This window comes from Saccopteryx leptura, chromosome 4, assembly GCF_036850995.1.
Source record: "Saccopteryx leptura isolate mSacLep1 chromosome 4, mSacLep1_pri_phased_curated, whole genome shotgun sequence".
In the NCBI taxonomy this organism is placed as follows: Eukaryota; Metazoa; Chordata; class Mammalia; order Chiroptera; family Emballonuridae; genus Saccopteryx; species Saccopteryx leptura.
The window spans coordinates 135,890,272-135,915,171 of record NC_089506.1 but is presented as its reverse complement, the minus strand read 5'-3'; the positions used below and the strand labels follow the sequence as shown (position 1 = coordinate 135,915,171).

At 40.3% G+C, this 24,900-nt stretch overlaps 1 protein-coding gene and 1 non-coding gene across 4 annotated transcripts; one reads left to right on the top strand and one right to left on the bottom strand.

The window, feature by feature from the left end:
- Window positions 1-3,156: 3,156 nt before the first annotated feature.
- Window positions 3,157-16,748, bottom strand: ZCCHC9 (zinc finger CCHC-type containing 9). Of its 3 annotated transcripts, none has more exons than XM_066381769.1 (6): window positions 16,578-16,748; window positions 14,830-15,236; window positions 10,394-10,544; window positions 10,061-10,153; window positions 7,567-7,635; window positions 3,157-4,540 (listed from the first exon to the last, which is right to left on the bottom strand). In XM_066381769.1, exons 2-6 carry the CDS (start codon window positions 15,208-15,210, stop codon window positions 4,422-4,424), a joined length of 813 nt encoding a protein of 270 aa, XP_066237866.1. In that variant the 5' UTR covers window positions 15,211-15,236; window positions 16,578-16,748; the 3' UTR covers window positions 3,157-4,421. The 3 variants fall into 3 exon arrangements, with proteins under 3 accessions (XP_066237866.1, XP_066237864.1, XP_066237865.1); XM_066381767.1 differs by lacking the exon at window positions 16,578-16,748 and adding an exon at window positions 16,286-16,498; XM_066381768.1 differs by lacking the exon at window positions 16,578-16,748 and adding an exon at window positions 16,167-16,291.
- Window positions 9,180-9,255, top strand: TRNAV-AAC (transfer RNA valine (anticodon AAC)). The gene has a single exon. It is a non-coding gene; the product is annotated as a tRNA-Val (tRNA).
- Window positions 16,749-24,900: the final 8,152 nt, after the last annotated feature.

Sequence of the window (24,900 nt, the reverse complement as noted above, 5' to 3'; positions counted from 1 at the left end):
TAATATGGAATGTTAGCAGACATGATGCAACCAAAGGCTTGCAAAGTGCTTTTACAAACACTTGCTCTTACATCTCTGCCACTGTCAGGAGAACAACATGTCAGGGCTAGCCTTCTGGTCCCAGGAAAAGGAAAAGACACATGTGGAACAGAATTGCTTCATCTGAGCCTAGCTTAAATCAGCTGACCCCTAACCAAACTTTATATAGATGTGAGCACGCCCAACTGAGATTGTAGCAGAGTGGTCCAAGTAAGCCCAGCCTAGATTTGACTCAGAGCCATCAGCTAAGTAAAGGTTTATTATTGTATTCTTCTGAGATTCTGTGGTCATTCCACAGCAGAAACTAACTGGTAGAGCCTATAAACTATGACCCGTTAACTATCTGACTTTCTCTTACTAGTTTATGCCTCACTCTTTTCTAGTCATATTGGCCTCTTTGCTGTTTTCCAACTACCCAGGTATGCTCCTTCCTCAGTATTGCTTGCTTCATGCCAATATATCCAAGGCTTACCCCTATATACCTCCCTGTGTACCTACCTATAGAATGGACTATTAGAGATGGACCTTGAAAACATTGTTACGTGAAGGAAGCCAGTAAAAGACCACACCTTTCTGCCCCTCAACTGTGACAAGCCCATTCCCTCTTTAGCTTTTGACTATTCCCTTTCTCTACATGCTGCTTCCTGTTATCTTCACAACTGGTTTCTGTCATTCAGATTCAGCAGAAAAATCTCCCACTCAGAGGCCTTCTTTTGTCTAAAAGTAGATACATAGTCATTTGCAACATCTATTAATTCCCTTTATATCACTTATTTCTCTCAAGAAAAAAAGTGGATGTTACTATGTGCTAATAAGTACTTCTCGGAATATAGTAATGAGCAAGTAAAAATTCCCGCCTTGATATAACCTGTAAGTTGGTGGAGAGGGGACACATAGTGTCAGGTCAGAATATAAATTATGGAGAAAATTAGAGTAAGAGAATGAAAGTTACTGGGATGTGGAAGGAGCTGTTTCCTGTAAGTCTGGCCATAGACTCCTAAGCTGACTACAGAGCAGAGGCCTGAAGCAGATAAAGGAGGGTTGACCATGGGGTGGGAACTGGGAACATCAAGAAATGAACAAGTTGAGATTCCAGCCTAGTGGCCTGGAATATAATTGTAGCCAAAAAAAAAGACAAGAAGGGAAATTATTTTGGGGGGTTGGGGTGGTTTCCAGGGGGAAGGGAGATTGTTTAAAGCCACATCGAGTTTCAGGTGTAAGTGTAATGTCCAAGCAGGAATGACCAGCAGGCAGGTGAGAATACAGGACTGAACCCAGGATAGCAGGGCTCGATGTAGACTAAGGAGTCGAGCATAGAGAAGTGACAGACACATGATGACATTTTCAAAGGACTGAAGGAAGAAGAGTGCTAACCACCAAGTCTTAGGGGATTCAACAAGATATTTTTAAAGTGTCCCTTTCTGATATTATTTTTCTGACATACTATATATTCTGATATTTTTTTTAATTTTTTTTTATTTTTTCATTTTTCTGAAGCTGGAAACGGGGAGAGACAGTCAGACAGACTCCCGCATGCGCCCGACCGGGATCCACCCGGCACGCCCACCCGGGGCGACGCTCTGCCCACCAGGGGGGCGATGCTCTGCCCATCCTGGGCGTCGCCATGTTGTGACCAGAGCCACTGTAGCGCCTGAGGCAGAGGCCACAGAGCCATGCCCAGCGCCCGGGCCATCTTTTGCTCCAATGGAGCCTTGGCTGCGGGAGGGGACGAGAGAGACAGAGAGGAAAGCGCGGCGGAGGGGTGGAGAAGCAAATGGGCGCTTCTCCTGTGTGCCCTGGCCGGGAATCGAACCCGGGTCCTCCGCACGCTAGGCCGACGCTCTACCGCTGAGCCAACCGGCCAGGGCCTATTCTGATATTTGATAGGTATTTTTTCCTGAAGTCTCCTTTTCATTCTTCAGCCCTGTTGGGCAAATAAGTTTGTAACATGTGATTTTTGCATTTGCTCACTTTTATTGTTAAAAATGGCCGCTGCCCAGGTATGTGATCTGTAAAACTGTTAATTACCTTCCTGTTTGGGAAGGGCCATTGTTGTGCTAATGTTGTTGGAGGAGGTGTTTTCCCACCAAAATGTTTTCCTTGTGACACTTTAGTTGTTCATTGATTGCTTTCTCATATGTGCCTTGACCGCGGGCCTTAAGCAGACTAAGTGACCCCTTGCTCGAGCCAGCGACCTTGGGTCCAAGCTGGTGAGCTTTTGCTCAAACCAGATGAGCCCGCGCTCAAGCTGGTGACCTTGGGGTCTCGAACCTGGGTCCTCCGCATCCCAGTCCAATGCTCTATCCACTGCACCACCGCCTGGTCAGGCCCCACCAAAAAGCTTTAAGAAGAAAGAAGAAGAGGAAGCAGTCAAAATGGCAGGATGCTGAAGGGGAAGCCAGTTTGTGCAGAGAGGAGAAGGGAGGTGTGCAGATGGGAACAGAGGTGCGGGCTCTTGCGAGCTCTGCTGAGACTGGTGGGGCCTTTGATTCTAGGAAAATCCAGAGAAGGTTCTCCTGGTTGTGGAACCAAAGTGGGTTTTGGTGCCCTGTGTGTTTTTCCTTGCCTGTTGGGAGCGAGGCTAGAATAAAGGAATGGCCCACCAGGTTTTGGTTCCGCAGTTCCATTACCGTCTGACCGAATCTAATGTGAACGTGCACCTGCCTGGTGGCTGTGATGACAGCGGCTGCTGGCCTTACAAGCTCCACTAGAATGCACGTGGCCTTGTCTGTCCTATTCACTGGCACAATTCCATGTGCCTAAGAGAGTACCAGGAACATAGTAGTTTCTTAGGAAATAATAATGAATAAATTAAAACCTTTCCTTCTTTAATTATTTGTTAACAAAGAAAATAAACATCTACAATTCCTTTCAAGAAATACACAATATCTCAGGATGTCAGAATTTGTCTGGTGAATTTGACAAAGTGTCCATATACTTTTTTAATGTTACATTTGGTACCTGCAATTATTTTCTAATGGTTTCACTAATTTATAGATCATTAAAATGTAAACAAAGTAACCCAAGGAAACAAAATGGACACTAACATGTCTGCATTAAAGACTATATGAAATACATTAGACTTAACTTGCAGCTGACAGGTTTTTGACTCTCCAGAACCTTTTGCTCCTAATAGGAGAAGTGAGTAAATTTGGGTGTGTTTGGACTAAATGACTAAGGCAGCAATGCTGTCCTTTCCAGCTGTATGACTTGTGCATTTCCTGTTAAATGACACCCATTTCCTTAAGCCTGGGATGCTGAGCCACATCCTGCAATGTTTTCCTCTCACTGAAAATAAAAGAACAGCTCCTATTAAGAGTAGAACTGTTGCGTTATGCAGATATTAAAACAGAGAAAAGTGTTTCTTATTTGGTAAATATTTTGCTTTTGAAGCATCAATAACTAATCACAGATGTTTTCTTTACTTACAAATGTACCCAATCAGGTAAAATTCCAAATGAGCCTCACAATCCATCAGTCATTCTGTTATACTGTAAAATGGGAGCCTAAGCCTTGTGAAATACATGTATTAAGTATGCATGTATTCATCAAATCAAACAAAAAAGCTAATGGTCTCTGATTAGTATTCTAACTACATTATGATAATACTTGCATCTCACCCTGACTCATCTAAAACATGAGAACAAAATGCTATTAAGTATGATATACAATCTGTTATATGCCATCATTCTGGTTAAATACTCCAAACTGAATTTTGGCTCAAATTTCTTTCTTGACAACCAAGGGCAAAGAAAGAGCTGCTAAGGTGAGGTACTCGTCAACTTTAACCTCAAAAATATGTTCTTCTTTATGTGAAAACTGAAACAAAAATTAACCTAAATTAATCTCATTTAGGATTCATAAAGGGTCATGATCCCAAGGAGACTATTAATGTACAATGGCTAGTTAAATCCTGAATTAGGTATTCAGAAAAATAGTAAGTTTTTATTAAGTAGTTTTAAAAATACAGATTTTGTGACAATTTATAATCTGATACTCTGAACCTAGAAAACTATAACCAAAAATTCATTTCCAAATGCAAAGCACTTCCCCCTTAGTTTAGAGGTGGTTCAGATGAAGGCATAATTTTAAGAAAAATGATTGTTACAATTAGATATATAACCATTTAGTTATATTTAGGTTCTATCTGTTAGAAAAGGTCTTTTAAAGAATCCAATTTAAACATCTTATACTTTTCTTCAGTGATTTCTCCAAGCAGAAGTACCCCTTGATCGACAGAACTCAGAAACTATTTGAGCACACCAAGATCACACCGGTTCTACAATATAGGCCTCTCCAAGGGAGCCCAGCTCCGACTTGTGAAGAAGACCCTGTTCAGAATGGACCGATGACATGGTAACTTACAGTAGTTCTAATCATTATTAAAAATGAACAACTTTAGCTATCTTTGTTTTGGGTTTCTGTGGTTCAGGCACATCCAAACCTTCTTCATGGTCTGCACTCATTCCTTTTGCCCAGCGACCAACTGTAATCATTCGATCTGTAAAGGGACAGAAAAGTCAGAATGTACAAAAATCAGTAATCAAATACACCCACCTAGATTGGTTTTGGTTTTGCAAAGGAACTAGTTTTAACATGAATAATTACAAGGAGGGAATACTCCATCAATAAAGGAAAGTGAGCGATTATAACGTTTGATTTCTGAGTACCTAAGGCAATTTCTCATCCCAATTAGGGAAATGCAGCAACTGCTTTGCACGGCAAAAATTGATGAGACAGTGCTTTCATTCTTATCCAGAGTTCATCATTATAGAGTCAATGAATTCCAAGAGTCTGTAAACAGCAAGACTTATTATGAAAGGTCTCTTTTAAATGCTCAAGCTTCCACCTGTGAAATTCTACAACATCTGCTTGTTAGTCTTGTCATTTGTGAAGTGGCAGTCCTCCCAGGAAGGAGAATTCAAATTCCACTTCATCATTTCAATCTCACTGCCTACAACAGTGGTTCTCAAAGTGTGCACCAGAGCACAGTGGTGCGCCCTAGAAGGTTTCCGGGTGCACCCCATGGGATTCCAGAGAAATATGTGCCTGTTGAGGACCAAAAAACGAACAGGGTTTTTGGAGTTTAGATTTTTGCGGGGGACAGAGGTGTGGGGAATTGGCTGTAAGCTGACAGCCTGCCCAACCCCCCACTCACTTGCCTGATTAGGTTGCAAAAGGCTGTTAAGCTGTGGTGCTGGATTGTTTACACTGCCCCCCATGTTCCCCGGAAAGACTGGAGGCAAGTTTCTTCTATCCTTTGTTTGGTGTAAAGTTAAGATGATATGTATGGTGGGGGTTTTGGATTGATGATTAAACATAAGGAATTGTCTCTTGAAGCCTTTTGGATTTCTATAAAAGAAGAATATGTGGCAATATCTAAAAAAGCTTTGAACATTTTGCTACAATTTTCAACATCCTATTTATGTGAATTAGGATTTTCTACCCTCAACACAATTAAGAGTAAAAAGAGAGGAATTCTTCAATGTATTGACAAGGAAATGAGAGCTTGCCTTTCAAATATATGCCCAAACATTGAAGAAATCATTAGGACACATCAGGCTCATGTTTCTCATAAACACAAAAATGAAAAAACACATTCGTGGTGGGACCTGCTAAATTTACTAAATCTTATTAAGAATGTATCTATAGCCTGACCTGTGGTGGCGCAGTGGATAAAGCGTCAACCTGGAAACACTGAGGTTGCCGGTTCGAAACCCTGGGCTTGCCTGGTCAAGGCGCATATGGGAGTTGATGCTTCCTGCTCTTCCCCCATTCTCTCTCTCTCTCTCCTCTCTATAATGAATAAATAAAATCTAAAAAAAAAAAAAAAAAAGAATTTATAAAAAAAAATGTATCTACATATATAAAAAGATAACTTTTTGTCATTTTTTTATTTTTTAACCCCTTTACAAATTCTAAAAAGCATAACAAAGAAATATAACATAAAAATATTTTTAATGTCAGAATAAATTTAATTTTGTCATTTATTTGTTTAATTAGCATAAAAGCACACTTGGACTTTATATTTTTTTCTTTAATATTTGACTTAATTATTATAACATATTTCTCAGAAATATGTGCACCTACAATTATTTATAGGATTTTAAATGCGCCCCAACTTCAAAAAGTTTGAGAACCACTGGCCTAAAATGTAGTAAAGACTATCTTCTGGACAAGATTATAAACAAGAACTCTTGGTTTTCAAATGACAGGGAACAAGTAAAAATGGGCAGAGTTGTGTACTACTATCTGAAATAAATATTTTTCCCCTGTGAAGCATTACTGAGCTATCTTATTGTCTTGTGTTCTTTCCCACAGGATTATCATCATTCTAGTCAAGGCAAACTAATATAATAATGGTCTCCACTTCCTCCCAAATATGCCATGGGTATAGTAAAAATTTATGAAGTTTTTGATGTCCAAGGGTAGTACACTGCTCACAAAAATGAGGGGATCAGGGAACATGCAGATACTCCAGTACTTTCAGCTTTTTGTATAGTGAGTGCATTTTCACCAAAGAAAGAAAGTCGGTTTTGCATCTCATTTGCATAATCAAACAACTTTCTTTGACTTGTTGCTTGCTTTTCTGATATTTAATAAAAAAAAAACCAAATGCTTCTCTTTTTTAATCACTTCATATTCATTTTGAAAGACTCCCTAATTTTAGTGGGAAGTATATTTCATTAGAAGAAAATATAACTGGGCAGATACTAAGTGGATAATACAATTTTAATAGTTTTAGCATTTTTTGTGACCAATTCTGAATCCTTCAGGTACACACCAAGGAAAGCATATATAAGGATACTCAATTATAAGAATATTGAAAGTTTAAATATTTCTTATTTTCCTAGTGAATCCATACTTTTTCTAAAGTAACAGAATTGGCTCTATTATTAAATTAGGAAGCAAATACAAATGTTTATGAATAAGATACTTTATAAGATCAGGGTCCTCTAGGGCTTACTGGTCACTTTTTTTACCCACCTGGCAATAGCAGCTAATTCTTAATTAGTACTATGTCTACTGCTGACAAAGAAACGGTTAAGTCATCACTGCAGCAGAAAACCAGATTGCCTTAAAATCAGTAGTATCTCAGCCCTGGCCATTTGGCTTAGTGGTAGAGCATTGCCTGGCATGTGATTGTCCCAGGGCCAATCCCTGGCCAGGGCACACAGGAGAAGCGACCATCTGCTTCTCCACCCCTCCTCCAGCCCTCTCTCTCTCCCCCATGCCCCCCTCCATAGTCATGACTCAATTGAGATTGATACCAGTAAGTTGGCCCCTGGCCTGGGGGCTGAGGATGGCTCAGTGGCCTCTTGCCTCAGATGGGCAGAGCATCACCCCATAGGGAGATTGCTGGGTAGATCCCGGTTGGGCACATGTGGGAGTCTCTCCACCTCCCCACTTCTCACTCAATTAAAAAAAAAATCAGTAGTACCTCAATGAATATTAGTAACAAAATGCAACAAAAACATAGAGGATTTCTCATCTTACCCCTTCTAAATAGAAGCCCTGAGATCTTACCTGAATTCTGACTTTGAGGGCAATCTTTCTTAAAATGTTCTGCAGAGCCACAAAGTCTACAACCACCACCTAGTAAAAGAAAAAAAGTCATTAAAAACCTCTCACACTTACATGTCTCAAAGCGCTTTCATATCTTCTTTGGTGCTCACAACCTCGCAGCCAGGAACATAAGCGGGTGCCACCATTCCTATTAATAAGTTCATTCTTCATTCTTGACCTTACAGAGCACTGAACTGCACTTTTCTGTTTGTTGCACCTGGCCTTCAGGGGAGAAGTGAGGAGGAGAAGGGAGATAAAATGCGAGGCACTTGTCCTCTGGAGTGTCCCAAGAGCCACTGCACAGAAGCCTGGACTGTGGTTAATAGGCAAGGGTTCATAAACTCTTAAGCCTGTGAGCAATATTTGTGTGCTGATGCATTCATTGAGGATGTTCACAGTTTTTATTCTAATGATCAATGACACCACACCTCGCCTAAAGTAGATACTATAAGGTTAGAACCCACTGCTCTGCTGTACAGGTCAGATGGGGATGAGCAGTTACAAAAAGAATGAAAATCAACTTTTGTTTCTCAGGCCTTCTATTTGCCAGGCACCCCAGCCCTAATTAAAATACCCATTCTGACTACTTTCGGCAACATTACAGGACTGTGAATTACAACACCTGTGGTTTCTAAAATGAGTCTTTTGCATAATTATCAAGTATTATCATGATCATGCTCATAATGTTAAGTGACTGACTCAGAAAAATTTCCTACAAAAAAAAAACCTAGCTGAACTCTCACTTCTATGTGATCTACTCTTCTTTTTTTTTTTTACAGAGACAGAGAGAGAGTCAGAGAGAGGGATAGACAGGGACAGAGGGACAGACAGAAACGGAGAGATGAGAAGCATCAATCATTAGTTTTTCATTGCGCGTTGTAACACCTTAGTTGTTCATTGATTGCTTTCTCATATGTGCCTTGACCGCGGGCCTTCAGCAGACCGAGTAACCCCTTGCTCAAGTCAGCGACCTTGGGCTCAAGCTGGTGAGCTTTTGCTCAAACCAGATGAGTCCGCGCTCAAGCTGGCGACCTCGGGGTCTCAAACCTGGGTCCTCTGCATCCCAGTCTGATGCTCTATCCCCTGCGCCACCGCCCAGTCAAGCATGATCTACTCTTCTTGCTGTACTTTTTCTTATATCCAGTCATTCTGGTTGACCATCCAAAACTATCTTTATTACTCATGATATAGTATCAGTTTCATAAATTCAAAACTGAAAGACATTTTTGAGCATTTTTCTAGGCTTGGGTCTCTATGCTCTTTGTAGAGCCACAGTGAAATAATATATTTTAATCCTCACAACTCTTCAAAGTAGATACTATAATTCATTAAATCTAAGATACTATTAATTTTAAGATGTATCTTTTTTTTACATACTTCTCAAAAAAAAAGACAACATGCCAATTATGTGGGAACTACTAATGGTAAGGTAAATCAAATAAATAAAATTTTTAAAAATTGGAACTCTTTACACTGTTGATGAGAAGATAAATTTGTACAGTTGCTACAGAAAAAGATATGACACATATTCAAATATTAAAAACAGAATTGCCATTTAAAAAAAAGAAAGTTAGGCCTTGGCCGGTTGGCTCAGCGGAAGAGCGCCGGCCTAACGTGCAGGAGTCCCGGGTTCGATTCCCGGTCAGGGCACACAGGAGAAGCGCCCATCTGCTTCTCCACCCCTCCCCCTCTCCTTCCTCTCTGTCTCTCTCTTCCCCTCCCACAGCCAAGGCTCCATTGGAGCAAAGTTGGCCCAGGCGCTGAGGATGGCTCCATGGCCTCTGCCTCGACCATTCGCCCTTACGCCCACTAGAATGGCTCTGGATGCAACAGAGTGATGCCCCAGATGGGCAGAGCATTGCCCCCTAGTGGGCGTGCCGGGTGGGTCCCGGTCGGGCGCATGCGGGAGTCTGTCTGACTGCCTCCCCGTTTCCAACTTCAGAAAAATACAAAAAAATAAATAAAAAATAAAAATAAATAAAAAATGAAAATAAAAAAGAAAGTTACATGACCCCATTCTAGACAATTAACTAAGGAAAACATTCAGAAACAAAAATTACTACAAATATGAAGTGTATATAGCACCCTTCTACACAAAATGATATGCTAGGCTGAGATTAATTCATAACACTATGTTATAAATCTTATTAAAATCTTATATTAGTTTGAGATATAATCCCTTTGCTTGTGTTTAAAAATATAAATTTAAAATATATTCTCATAACGATGCTAAAGCAAGCAGAGTTTGAAAGTCACCTGAGTTTTTTCTGATTTACTAATTTATCAAGTTATATTTCCCAACAAGTCCACTACATAGAATAGCACTTGATAAAAATGACATTCTCAAGGTTTTGCTACTTATTCAAAAATTTATTCAAGAACTGATTAACAGTATAAATTAAATATAATTCTCTATGACTCGCCATTTTTGACATACAAGGGTAACAGTACTCACCATCAGCATACACTCCTTTGGGATTATCAGGGCAAGATCTGGACAGGTGTCCCATTTCCCCACAAACAAAACATTTTGCAAAAGGAAATTCACCTGTAAGAATCAAACTGTTCCTGTTAAGTTGGTTATATACATTACAAGTAATATAATTATATTTTAAAATACTCTGAGAAGAAAACATGTCTTTACAGAATTTGAAATTTAATCTCATGATTTCAAAAGAGTGGCACACTCATAACTCTGTCAACAGAAAAAACACAGTTGGCTACTTATTGGCCACCTTCCCACTTCTGATTAAGTAAATCAAAAACTGAAGAGGAAAAAAAACCATACCAAGAGCTGGGTCTACTTTGGCCTTGCACTTGGTTATTTCGTGCTCTGTAGATCCACACCGGTAACATATTCCAGTGCACATATCTTGATTCTCAAGGGCAGCGGGGCAATCTGCAATCCCATGACCAGGTTTTCTACAGTGAAAACATACCTGGGAAAACACAACGTGAGTTTCAACACTGCAAAATTGCATCGTCTTTTATCAATTCTTATTATCAAAAACATCTTTAGAACATTTCCCACTTTAAGGTTATCTAGCACTTTGTCTCAAATCTCAAATTTTATCTGTAGAAAAGTGTTTCACACAATCCTAAAGAATAAGAAATGTCATTTCCATGGAGTTTTTTTTTTTTTGTATTTTTCCAAAGTTAGAAGTGGGGAGGCAGTCAGACAGATTCCCGCATGCACCCAACCGGGATCCACCCGGCATGCCCACCTGGGGGCGATGCTCTGCCCATCTGGGGCGTTGCTCTGTTGCAACCAAAGCTATTCTAGTGCCTGAGGCAGAGGCCACAGAGCCATCCTCAGTGCCCGGGCCAACTTTGCTCCAATGGAGCCTTGGCTGCGGGAAGGGAAGAGAGAGACAGAGAGGAAGGAGAGGGGGAAGGGTGGAGAAGTAGATGGGCGCTTCTCCTGTGTGCCCTGACCGAGAAGCAAACCCAGGACTTCCACATGCCAGGCCAATACTCTACCGCTGAGCCAACTGGCCAGGGCCAAGAAATGTCATTTCCATCAAGGTCTCAGTGTTTTTGAAATCCCTCAGTCCATCAATCTCAGACACAAAATTATAAGTGGTTTTATAGGAGATAATGAACTAAGCAACTACGGACTATATATTTCATTAATGAAGATGTCTGACTAAAATATCTAAGTTTTCTGGAGTAGACAATTACCATAAAAATTATCAATCAAAAATACTTGAACTTTTAAAATTTATATAACTGAATGAATATGGGTTAAATGATTCTACAAATATTGATCAACTTACGACCATTCGCCCTTACGACCACAATCGCTAGCCACAACTGCTCCGTGTCTGGCAGCGCAAGCGTTGCCCAGCTGGGTGTAGGACAGTGCTGACCAGCTTCCGGAAGCACTACCATCTCTGCGTGCACCATTTCAACTGTTATCCCAGACTCGGTACAGCAATTTGTGTTTTGTGTCTTGGATATTTTTTCATCAAACCCCTCCCAAGATGTCTACCAAGAGGAAATTGTCTTTGCAAATATTAAACCAGTTGTACTGGTAATGCAGTGTTTTACTTAAACCTGACGAATGTAAAAATAAGAAACAAAATGGTGTAGAGATGATACAAATGGCATAAAATGAACAAAGAAAATTATGATATATAATAATGAAAGAAAATTATGATAAAATATGACTTAAAGATTTTTATAACATATTTCACAGTACTGTACATATAGCCTACTCAACTTACGACCACATCGTGTTATGAACGGTCTATCGGAACCAATCTAGGTCGTAAGTCAAGCACTAGCTGTACTTAAATTATGATTCAAATCATAAAATATCATTTCCTACCAAAAAGTATACCTTTACAGTTTTTATATCTTTATAATATATGTTCTTTATATTAAAAAATAGATGTTTCATTTTTAGAATGCATACACAATTCATTTTAAAGGAATAATTCTAAGATGAATTATGTGGCTCCAGCATAACAGTGAACAATGGTTTGCTTGTTTTACATACTATCTAGCAATTTGGAGGATATTTTTTGTTGCAATAAATGAGAACAGTCATAATCAAAGATGGTAGATATATAAACTATTTCATTTAAACAACAAAAAAAGAAAGATATATACAGTTCTTGGATAACAAATAGTTCATCTATGAATTGTTTTTTTTCTTCCAAAATAAGCATGGGTTTTAAAACAAATTCAACAGGCAAAATAAAACATAGCATTTTACCCTATGTCCTTACTTTCTTTTTTTCCTGTTTAATAACAATGGAAAAGAATGAATCCCTTTATTCTTCAGTACCTTCTACCTTTAAATGAGCTGGTACAAACAAAAAAAATTTTATTCTACAATTGCAGGAAAAGCTAATGCTGAATTTTGGATCACCAACATAAGCCTTAGATTTTTGGTGAAGTTAAGGTGGTCTCTAATAACCTGACAACTCATTGATTATTTTTTATGTAAACTTCAAATACAAGTTTCTTTAATAATCCTTAAATTTAATGTAGATGGGATTGTAGAGAGTAGACTTGTAAATTCCTATCTTAATTTATTAGCAATTACAGTCGTCCCTTGCCATTACGCATGTAACTTTTTGTGGTCTCATTGTGTTGTAGATTTTTAAATTGTGTATATCTAATTCTGTATTGCGGATTTTTTGCTATATCACAGGATTTTATGATGTATAGGTATTTTTATATATTTATTATTGTAATTATTTTTGCAGTAAAATCATTTTCTAGTCTAAAAAATTGAAAACAATATAAAATATTAATTAAAACATTAAAAGAATATTAAATTGAAATAAAGCCTTAAAATATATATAAATAACAAAATAAATATATGGTCACTAAGTTGCAGATTTTCGCCTATTGTGGGGGGTTCTGGAACCCAACCCCCCGCGATAGATGAGGGACCACTGCATACTATTTAAAATATATGCTTTGCCCTGACCAGGTAGCTCAATTGATTGGAGTATCATCCCCATGTACAAAGGTTGTGGATTCAATCCCTGGTCAGGGCACATACAAGAATAAACCAATAAATTCATAAATAAGTTTAACAACAAAATCGATGCTTCTCTCTCTCTAAAAAAGCAATAAAAATAAAGTATATGCTTTAATATAAAGCTTTCCTTTTAAATAAGTCTTTCCCCTTTAATTACAAACATAAAACTTTTCTTAAAAAATCACAATAGTAAACATTTTTAAACAGTATGCAATTCACCATACTGTTTATGTCAATGAAATTATCTTTCAGTTAAATTATCTTCAAGTTAACTTGACTTTAAAATATTTAAAAATAATTGTACAATCTAAACAAAACTATCCCAATTTATCCATAGGAATGTCTCATCAGTATTATCTTTAAATATGACATTGTACAGAACTCATCCTGCAAATGTCAGAAGCTACATTAATGGTGGCTATAACATTTCAAACCTGCACTGGTATAAACTGTGCTCTTACATTTAGTAATTCTAGCAAAAAAAAATGAAAACATAAAATGATAACAAATCCTGATTCTACTTTTTATCCTGCTAGAAGAAGTAGGTAAATTCATTTACAGAAGGTAAGATTTATACTATTATTTCATCTCCTGTGGCTGACATAATTTAAAATCTAGGGCTGGACACCACAGAAATAATCCTGCAGCCCCCAGCATTCTGAGTGTAAAATGGGGAGAGGGAGCAATGGCTAGGAAGAATCATAGGGAGTTTTAATTCTGCTGCTCTATTACTTACTACTGTGATTCTTATTAGATCTTTCTTGTGTCTGTTTCTCATGGATAAAGAAAGACAAAAATACATCCTTTCACCCTGGCTGGTTGGCTCAGTGGTAGAGCATCAGCTGGCACGTGGAAGTCCCAGGTTCAATTCCTTGTCAGGAAACTCAGGAGAAGCACCCATCTGCTTCTCCACCCCTCGCCCTCTCACTTCTGTCTCTCTCTTCCCCGCCTGCAGCCATGGCTCAATTGGAGTGAGTTGGCCCCAGGTGCTGAGGATGGCTCCATGGCCTCTACCTCAGTCACTAAGAAGAGTTCAGTTGCTGAGCAACAGAGCAACACTCAGATGGGCAGAGCATTGTCCCTTAGTTGGCTTGCCAGGTGGAACCTGGTCAGGGGGCATGTCTGTCTCTGCCTCCCCTCCTCACACTGAATTTAAAAAAAAAAAAAAAAAAAAAAAAGTACATCCTTTCCATGTAACAGGAACTACACATTAACCTGTTTTACTTAATCCTCCTACTTATTTTTGTCTTTTTAAAAAATGGCTGTTTGCAAAAAGGCTATTTGAAGGCAGCCGTGAGAGCATAGGTTTTGAAGTCAGACTCTGGGTTTGAAAAAATTATTTTGACTGGATTGCATAGTTAGCAACCCATTTAGGTTGATATTTATTAACAACACATATTCTCATATAGTGCCAGCCAGTATTCTTAAGTAATCACATATTAACACTGGGTTTGAATTTCACATGCACTATTACTAGCTAAATGGCTTTCAGCAAGATATTTAACCTGTCTACATGTTAGTGTTTTCTACCCATAATATAGGAATGTGACCATGTTTGTAAGTGTTGGTGTGATAATTAATCAGTATATTAAGTTATTACTAGCCCTCAAAAAGATGCTTTATAAATTTAGTACAGAATAGTAATCAGACTACTAAAATATGAGTATATGATTACTAGCTTCTAGCTATACAAAGTTAATATTTTCGTAGATTAATGATAATCTTACCATTGCATTTTTCTTTGCTGCTTGTCTTTTTACTCGTCTTCCTTCCCTGCGACTATCTTTCTTTAAAGCAACTGCAATTTCTTCCCTTATTTTCTGATTGTCTGTTGCTATTATCTCCCCATTGTGAACCATCTGTGAGTTCTGTCTTAGGTATTCCATGAATCCATTCACATCTTCATTTAAGTACTCCTTTTTCTTTTTGTTTTTTTTGTGTTTTGCTTTGGGTGCATTTTTAAAGGACAGTCTAGTGGCTTCAAGTTGTTTAGTCTTTGATCGGTTTTGGCTTTTTTCTTCAAAGGACCCCTTCTTCATATCCTCCCATGATGTTGCAGGCAAGGGTCTTTTGTTAGATGTGGTGGTAACTCGTGCCCACCTGGTCATGGTTTCACCAGAGGAATCGTATCAATCTTTAACACAAGCATGGCAGTTAGTCATCATTTATAAGAAAAATACTAAACTAAAGATACATGCTATATAATAATATCACACATACTCGTATGTTCAAGTTTTAATTATTAAGATTTTTTAACTTATATATATATAATTCTATAATGTACTACATAGATATGCCTGTAATGTAAATCTAGCCCTTACCAGAGAAGCGACCACGACAGTAAAAAAACAACAACAAAAACATGCCTAATATAAATATTTGCTTAAAATTGGAAAATATTAAGAAACCAAATGATTTCACAAAATTGAATGACAAAGTAATACAGTGAATGAAATGACTCTTCCCAAACTTTGCAGTTTTCCTACGTTTAATTTCCTGTCTCTAAGTCCCAGGGCTACTTCTTCCCATCTTCTCAACATGCCACTTCATCGCCAACACTGTGCATTGGCACACTGTATACAGAAATCCTGTGTTTTGCTGTGGTTTGTCATTACAACTCTTTCCAGCCGACTGACAAGTGAAATAAAGACAAGTTCAGTCACGTGATGACATCGGGTCTACCAAATCATTCTCAGTTATTACGCTGCACCCGTCTAAAGGCAACGTCACGTGCAACAACTAATGTTAAAACCCTCTGCTACTGTGGTCGAGAACACACATTCCTTCAACACAACTTGAGCGGAACCAGTAAACGGCTGTGGACACGACCTGCGCCCCTTCAGCGCGCGCACTCGTCACTGAGACCCTGCGACCGGCCAGGAAGGCGGACGGCCCTGCCCTCAGCCAGTCGGAAGGGAAAGCTCTGACGTCAGGCCCGGAGACCCGCTCCACTCGCACCGCCGGCCGAGCAGCCAGCGCGCAGCCTCGGGCTCGCCCGCGCCGGCGTCCCGGGCAGGCCGCGCGGGCCCGCTCCCAGCCGCTCCTGGCCGGGGCCCTTGGGTACCTAGTGGTCAGTCCCTCCGTTCTCCCGCCAGGTCCCAGGGAACCTCGGAGCGCACTCTACCACCCTCAGGGGGAGGGGGCGTCCCTGGGGCCCCTCCAGTCCGCCCGCGCGCATCTCACCGTCCGTGAGTCCTCCAGAGCAGCGGAGTTAGCATGCCAGAGAAGCCCAACCCCTCGCGGCGGCGGCGGCGGCTCCCGAAACCGGAAGCACTTCCTCTCGGAGAGCAGGTCACTTCCTGGGAGGCTACACTAGGACTAGTTCGCTGTACCCCGACTGGCTCGAGGGGCTCTTCCTGGGCGGGTGAATGTGGCTAAGTGAAAGTGTGCGAAGCGCTCGGATTGGAAGGGCCCTCGGCTGGACGCCTGGGACACAAAGCTGAAGGGTGCTCCCTCCGTGCTGTCTGGAACTCACCGTGTAGTGGCGCAGGGATGGGAGGGTCGTTGGGGTGGGACGTGGGGGAAGGCTTCCTTGTGAAGGTGACTTTGAACTTCGAGAAGCAGAAACCTGGGGGAGCCAGCGCGGCAGGGAATGAAGGGCTCTCCAGTCAGAGGTAGCAGTGTTAGCGCAGTGCGTGGATCGCAGCAACGGCACGCTGCAGAGGAGTTCCCGGGCCCTGTGGAGTAGGGGGCGGAGCTCCACGGCCCTGCCCGGTCCTAGGCAGGCATTCCCTGAAATACTACACTGTAGCCCGAGTTGTTTAAAAGGAAAGCCCTGGCTTCCCTAACAACTCAGCAACCCTTCCCAAACGGCTGCCGCCTCCAGCTGTACCTCGTGAGAAACATGGCATTGGGGCCGCTGCTCCCATCCCCATTATGCTCGATCCATTTTATCACTTCAGTATCTGTCCACTTTGTCTCTACTGCTACTTCTCTCGTCACAGGTGTCAACATGTCTCGCTTTCTTGACAGCTGGTCTAGGCATTCGTACTTGCACTCCCTCAAATTTGTTTTCCATGCCAGGCAAACATGTGAAAATGTGACTCAGCTGTTGCTCTGCAGCTTTAATCCCTTCTAGAGTTTCCCATTGTTCTTAGGATGAAGTTCAAACTCTTGAACCTGGTATTAAGTCTCTGCTGGCTTCACTAGCCTCGCTTTGCACAATCTTCCCCCTCTTCTCTGAGTTCCGTGATCGGCACCTTTCCTCGTTTTAGCAAATGCCCCATGTACCTTGCTATCTCCAGGCCTTTATTTACTCTGTTCTCTTTGTAGGGCACTCGTTTTCTTTCAATTAATTTCTACTCACTTCAAGGCTTTTTAACATTATTAGTCTAAAGTAATCCTTCCAATTTCCCTCTTTCCCAAACTAGGCTAGTTCCCTATTGTATGCTCGTGTTTATACTTCCCTATGGCACTTTCAAATATGTAGTTATGTAAAAAGTTGTTTGTTGTAGCCCCATTGCCCAGTATGTAGTTGGTGCTCAAGTCATTTTTGATAACTGAATGAAGAATAGGTACTTTGTAATGATAAAGCCAACTAGAAAGTAACCAGATTTTCTTTAAGAGGAAAGAATACTGTGGAAGTGGTGGAATTTGGAATCGTAAATATCACAAATATCCTAGGTGGGGAAATTTTTGAAAGTCAAATCCAACTCTTGAAGAGTGGGACCTTTTTAAAAGATGTAGGGTAATGCTGTTCGTACCATAACGTTTTTAATCAGCTGGCTTCCGTTTCCTAGCATTAACTTAGTGCTATTTCATAAAGGAATTTTCTTCACAGAAGCCAGGTACTTGCACATATTATATACCACTAGAGGGTGCATTCAGCTAAAATGTGTCCTTTTAGTAGTGTGCTGAATTTTAAACTGTAGAGGGCGGTTCGTTCCTGGAAGTGAAGGAACATGATCTCAATTTGTTTTTGTGAAAGTACATTAAATAAAGATTAATAAACTGAGTAAATAGGTTGTACAAATCTTTGGAATTCTGGAGAAAATATACTATAACCACTAGTAACAGCTCACTTTGAACATTTTATGGGTACCTAACACTGTGCATAATGCTTTCCCCTCATTAACCCACCCAATATCCTGAGAGTAAGTACTATTGTTTTCTCCATTTTACAATGAGAAGAAAAGCTTAGAGAGTTTAAGTAACTTATCCAAGGTTACTGTTGGGCAGATAAAATGTATTATGCTCACTTTGTTAAAGAGGCCGTTGCCCAGGTGATATTAATGTGTGTTGGGGTGGGCTAAAGGCAGGCAGAATCCTTGTAGCCTGGGGCTTGGTTTTGGGATTAAGCCTTTCCTACCCTTTTTGGTGTGAGGTGGTACAATCCTATCATGCCTCAGAGAAGTGACTTTGTATTAGAGACTTCCCTGTTATGTATATTGGATTAAGGGTTTGGATTTCTACACTATAAAATGGGGACGGAACGAGAGTTTGCGCTTTTGGTTCCTGAGATTTTCAGCATGAGAGAGCAGAGCAGAGAGCAGAAGGAGGCCACGTGGAGTAGGCCAGGAGAAGCAGCCAAGATGGCGGAGTACTGAGATGCCAGTCTGTGTAGAGTTTGTATCTGGGATAAGGAAGGAGATGGGGAACTGAGGAGAATAAGGTTGGTGAGCTAGAAACCTTTGATTCTAGGAAACTCGGATAAGTCAGTGGCTTTGTGAGCACTGAGTGTGACTGGGTTTTGGAGCCCAGTGTGTATTTTTACTTGCCCGCCGGGTGCAAGCTAGATTAAAGACTATGGCCTACCAGTTTTTGGCTCCATGGTTTCTTTACCGACTGTCTGAATCCAATGCGAACCTGCATGGGCCGGGCTGCTGTGATAGTGGCCCTGGCCTTGACTCCTGGCTTTACAGTTACACATCTAGTGAGAGGAAGAGTTAGGATTTGAACCAAGATCTCCATCCCAAAATGTGGGCTCTGCTACTTTGAAGTACTGCAGAGGAGTGTTTGCTTGCTTGAACCCCCTTTATAACAGACTTTACTAAGTTATCTTTGCTCATGTGAGACTTTGTTTTTTTAATGTATGCACTTTTACAACTCAAAGATCATCCTTGTATTAAAATTTTTCATTCTCATATTATTGAAATATATATTATAAATGTGTATCTCCATAATAGTATTACCCACAGGGTAAATTATGTGAGGATAGTTTTGGTTATGAAGATCTGAAGTACCTCATTTTTAGAAAATTGTGTGTTATGTATACAGAAAAGGATGTGAAACATGAAGTAATTATAAAACACATGTTCATATAAACACTACATAGTGTGAGAGCTGACCATTGCCAGATACTTTTTTAAATTATCAAAGTAATTTTTTACACAAGCAATAAATGTTATGTTTTAAATCAAAGGACTTTATTATGATGATACAAGATTTCTACAAAATATCTAATGATAACTATAAATTCTGGACAAAATATAAAAAACAACTACCTGGGGATTCTGAAAAGTAAATAAAAGCAGACTCTTGTAGAGGGGAGTCAGGATCTGAAGAAGTAATTAACACATGGGTGAGTGTCCCTCTGTGTGTATGTATGTGTGTGTGTCTTTACCCTGAGGGTGGGCCACAGTCACAAAGTATATGAGCAGCTAGAACTGTAATAGAAAGCCAACTATTATCTTTTTGGCTGAAGGAACCAGAGAAAAAAACATGCAACAGCCATACCTATATAGAGAGGGAGAATCCTGGAAGAAAGGGAGTGACAGATAATTCCTGTACTTCTGTATATAAATTCCTCACAAGTCTCAAGTTGGTCTCTGAACCCACATGCACAACACAAACTCAGAGGTTTTTAATTGCCATCTGCCAAAAGACAAAGCCTATAACACAATTCTCAACAAGTTAATTGCCTGCTTAAATTTTTTTCATGAAGAATAAAACTCAAAGTATATATATACAAAATGATGTCCACAATGTCCAGGATATAAACTTAGAACTGGTTCAGTGGTACTTTGAATTCTAGTCTTCAAGAATTATTCTTCTTTAACTTGCCTGCTGCTGTTTATTTCCCAGAGTCCTTACATAACTGATGTATGCATTATGTTTTACAGCTAAATTCAGTAGGGCACAGAGGGGGAGTGTGCTCAGTCCACCGGACCTGTCATTGGAACTACTACCATTAGAATTTAAACCCTCATTCTTGCCTAGAGTCTCAGAGTGAGAGGTGCACAGCCAGCCTTGCTAAAGTGACCAGCAGGTGCTGCAGGACTAGAGATGTCCAAGGCCCTGCCTAAGGGAGCCAGCTCTCTAGCTGAGTCACACACTGGCATGAGCTGCTTCAAGAAAACCTCTTTAACTGTCGAGTAATTTAGGAGGGAGGATAGTGAATCTAGAAAGAAAGACTAGGACCAAATTTTGCCAAATTAGTTTTTTTTTTAACCAATGAACTGTCTAGATATTTACTGAACTTCATTTAAATATACAGAAAAATAAAGCAGGAGAGAGAGGAAAGGAATTTATGACCCCGCTATTGAAAACAAAAATGAGATCCAGACTGGTGACATTCTAATAGCTTCTTTCTTAAAAAAAAATTCTGTCAGTGGTTTTCTTACCTGTTTATGAACCCTTACAGCAAGTCTCATGGGAAATTGAATTATAAGTTCCTTTTCTTTTTCATTTTATAAATGTTCTTTAATAAGTGTTCATTAAAGTTAGAATAATTATTAAAGAGTTTTTTAATCTATGGGAGTTTTGAGATAGCACATGAGAATTTCCAGTTACATATAGATTCATAGAAATACATACTTTATTTATTTATATTTATTTATTTTAGAGAGAAGAGAGAGAAAGAAGAAGGGGGAGGGGAGGAACAGGAAGCATCAACTCCCATATGTGCCTTAACTAGGCAAGCCCAGGGTTTTGAACCAGCAACATCAGCATTCCAAGTTGACGCTTTATCCCACTGCACCACCATAGGTCAGAAATACATACCTTTAAAAATCTTTTTATTGTTCAAAAGAAACTTGTTTTGTTACAGGTCAATAAACAAAGTTTCAGAGAAGTTAAGTGATTCCCATAGGGCTTACTCTAGTGATAGTTTTATTACCTGACATGCACATAAAGGTGACTTTATGTTCTTTTTTCTTTTGTATCGTTGGTTTTCTCAATAAGGAAGTTACAAGCAGTAGCTGGTTTTATTGCACTTTCTTGCGCTTCACAGGTGTTGCATTTTTTACAAACTGGACGTAGACCCTCCACCAACAAAAATATTACAACTCATTTTCCTACTATACTTGCTTTGTTATGGTGGTCTGTAACTGACCGACAATGCCTCTGAGGTTTGCACGTGCCACTTTATTTCAGAAGTGAAAGAAAACGGTTCCTGAAGCATCTAACAGGAGAAGCCCATTAGCGGAAATTGCTCTCCTGAAGAAGCTTGCATTTTATTTTCATATTCTTTTTTTAAACATGGGGAACAACAGCATTGGAAAAATTAATTACAAAAATGATGTCACCTTCTGTTGGGCACATAAAATATATTATGCTCACTTTGTTAAAGATGGCGCTGGCCACGTGGAAGCCCGTTGCCCAAGTGATTGCTTGGGATGGGTGTGATTGTATTAATGTGTGTTGGGGGCGGGCTGTGGGCAGGCAGGATCCTTGTAGCCTGGGGCTTGGTTTTAGGACTAAGCCTTTCCCACCCTTTTTGATGTGGGGTGGTGCAATCCCATCATGCCTCAGATAAGTGACTTTGTATCAGAGACTTCCTTGTTTGTGTATTGGATTAAAGGTTTTGATTTATGCACTATAAAGTGGGGCAGACTGGGAGCTTGCTCTTTCCGTTCCTGAGATTATCATTAGAGCAGAGACAGAGTAAGGCCACATGGAGGAGAGGAGAAGCAGCCAAGATGGCGGAGTGCTGAAAGAGAAGCCAGTTTGTACAGAGTTTGTGCAGAGAGAGGAAAGGAGATGGAGAACTGTTGGACAGATAAAATATCTTATGCTCACTTTGTTAAGGATGGCGCTGCCCACGTGGAGGCCGTCACCCAGGTGATATTAATGTGTGTTGGGGGCGGGCTGTGGGCAGGCAGGATCCTTGTAGCCTGGGGCTTGGTTTTGGGATTAAGCCTTTCCCACCCTTTTTGATGTGGGATGGTACAATCCAATCATGCCTCAGAAAGTGATTTAGAGACTTCCCTATTTTGTATATTGGATTATAGGTTTGGATTTCTACACTATAAAATGGGGGCAGAACTGGAGCTTGCTCTCTTGGTTCCTGAGATTAATATTAGAGGAGAGAGCAGAGGGAGCAGAGCAGAGAGCAGAAAGAGGCCATGTGGAGGAGGCCAGGAGAAGCAGCCAAGATGGCGGAGTGTTGAGTGAGAAGCCAGTTTGTGCAGAGTTTGTGCAGGGAGAAGGAAGGAGATGGGGAACAGAAGTGAATAAGTCTGGTGAGCTAGAAACCTTTGATTCTAGGAAACTCGGATAAGTCAGTAGCTTTGTGAGCACTGAATGTGAGTGGGTTTTGGAGCCCAGTGTGTGTTTTTACTTGCCCGCTGGGTGCAAGCTAGGATTAAAGATAATGACCCATCAGTTTTTGGCTCGTTGTTTCTTTACCGACTGTCTGAATCCAATGCGAACCTGCATGGGCCAGGCTGCTGTGATGGTGGCCCTGGCCACTGGCTTTACAGGAACAAAGGAGAATGAGGCTAGTGAGCTAGAAACATTTGATTCTAGGAAACTCAGATAAGTCAGTAGCTTTGTGAGCGCTGAATGAATGGGTTTTGGAGCTCAGTGTGTATTTTTACTTGCCCGCCGGGTGCAAGCTAGAATTAAAGATGATGGCCCACCAGTTCATGGCTCTGTTGTTTCATTACCGTCTCTCCGAATTTAATGCGAACCTGCATGGGCCAGGAGGCTGTGATGGTGGCTTTGATTACTGGCTTTACACCTTCTTACTCTCTTCTGGTTTGTCTCAAGTTCAAGTTTCTAATCACGCTTTTTAGTGGTGAGAGTATCAAGTGCTTCAAATGAATACTTAAACCTAAATTACATGTAAGTTGTAAGATTTCAAACTCTAATTTCTGAAAGAAGTACTTCCTCCTCTCCTCCTATGTTTGAAGAAATGCTACCTGACATGGGCCTTAGACTGTTCCTTCAGAGGAGTAATGAGAACTCTGTAGTTACCAAATAAAATTCTTTAAAATGGGGTAAGTAAGGAAAAAATGTTTCTGGTATCTACTGTTTGCTAGTACCTTGTTAAGTGCTAGAAATATAAAAATGACAGAGGCCTTCCCTTTAAGCAGCCAGCAGCCTGAGAGGGTGAGACATGCAGACTTCAAGCCACTAACAAGGGGTAAATGCAAATTTCGCTGGTAGTACAGATTACAGATAAATTTGTTCTTCCTGAGAGATTTGGGAAACTACAGGATAGACTCTGTTGCAGTCAGTTGGAGATAGAGATAAGGATAAGGGCGGTGATGGGGAGGAGTAAATAAAAAAAGAAATAATCTAAACACCTGTAAGGCCAGGGGCTGCCTACGCCATCATGGCCATTCACATGCAGGTTCTCATTGAATTCAAGCAGACAGTAAAAAAACAGTGGAGTCGGAGGATGGTGGGCCATTCTGTTTATTGGTGTCTCACCTAGACAGGCAAGCCACAGTGAAGACAAGGGAAAAGCAGAAAACCTGCTCTTCCCACCAAGGGCAAGGGATCAGGGAGAAGAAAGAAAGAAATCCTCCCTCACCTCTTGGTGGTGGGACACAATCTCCCTTCCAGTAAACATTGGCAAGACAATGGCCCTTCCCAAGCAGGAAGGCAACCTGCAACCTCATGGACCACTATATCTGGCTGCCCAGCCCCAATGCAAACCACAGGCAAGCAAACATATATGATATATATCATATTTACAAGCTTATTTGACCAATATTCCACCCCTTTTGCTCACTTTATAATCTACACCACAGGTATCTTCCATGATGGTCACTGTGTGAGGAGTGAGGTTATTGCATAAACAGAAACAGTACAAACTACAGCAATAGAATGACCAAATCATAAGCTATGGGCAAAACAAGAGAGCTGTCAGAGCACCAAGAGAGGCAAATCTTTTCTCTCTGGCAGAATACAGGCCAGAGTTCTATCTGCAGACAGCACCTTAGCAGGTACTAGAGGCCACCCCGGGCAGGCATACCAAACCTTATTGGCCAATACACCAAGATCTTCTGATTCCATGTGCAGTAAAATAGGAGAACTCATTATTGGCCATAAAGAAATTACAAAGGTGCCCTTCATAATGCTGTCCCCCTGAGCACTCAAGGGTTAATACACTTCTACCTTAAGCGGACAGGTGCTGGTTGCCCAAGGAGTTAACTGGAGGTCCACCTCTATCCCCTTTCCCCATGGTGCCAACAAAGCCACCCATCTCAATGAAGGGCCTGTTCAGTCCAAGAATAAATAAATTTTCACATGGAATATGTTCATTTTTGAAATGGCTGAATATTTCTACCCATCTTTTATCAATTTTGACGTGTTCATTTTCCCATTGTATTAATTTTTCAGAATTTAAATATACATCCAATCTTCTAATTTCTTCAAAGAGATCATTTTTGTCTATTTTGATGTCTGGCATTTCTTTAGATAAAAACTCAAGACAAGATTCTATATCTGTCCAATATACTTGCGATGAAGTAAAAAAACATCATTGAAACTATTATTTCCCATGATGTTTGTTTCAGACCATTCTTCGACGTATTGAAAACATGTCTGGTAAAAATTCTGCACTTCTCTGATAAACTTTTCTGTTATGCCCGGACTTGAGTCCTCTAGTCTGACAATTTTCTTTTTAT

Bases quoted from the DNA above. Each gene is read 5' to 3' on its own strand.
- ZCCHC9 (XM_066381769.1), bottom strand. From the start codon at position 15,210: ATGACCAGGTGGGCACGAGTTACCACCACATCTAACAAAAGACCCTTG. The intron at 10,545-14,829 runs GTAAGATTATCA...GTGTTTTCCCAG, and splicing joins CAGCAAAGAAAAATGCAATG to GTATGTTTTCACTGTAGAAA. The intron at 10,154-10,393 runs GTATGGTTTTTT...TGATTCTTACAG, and splicing joins CAAAGTAGACCCAGCTCTTG to GTGAATTTCCTTTTGCAAAA.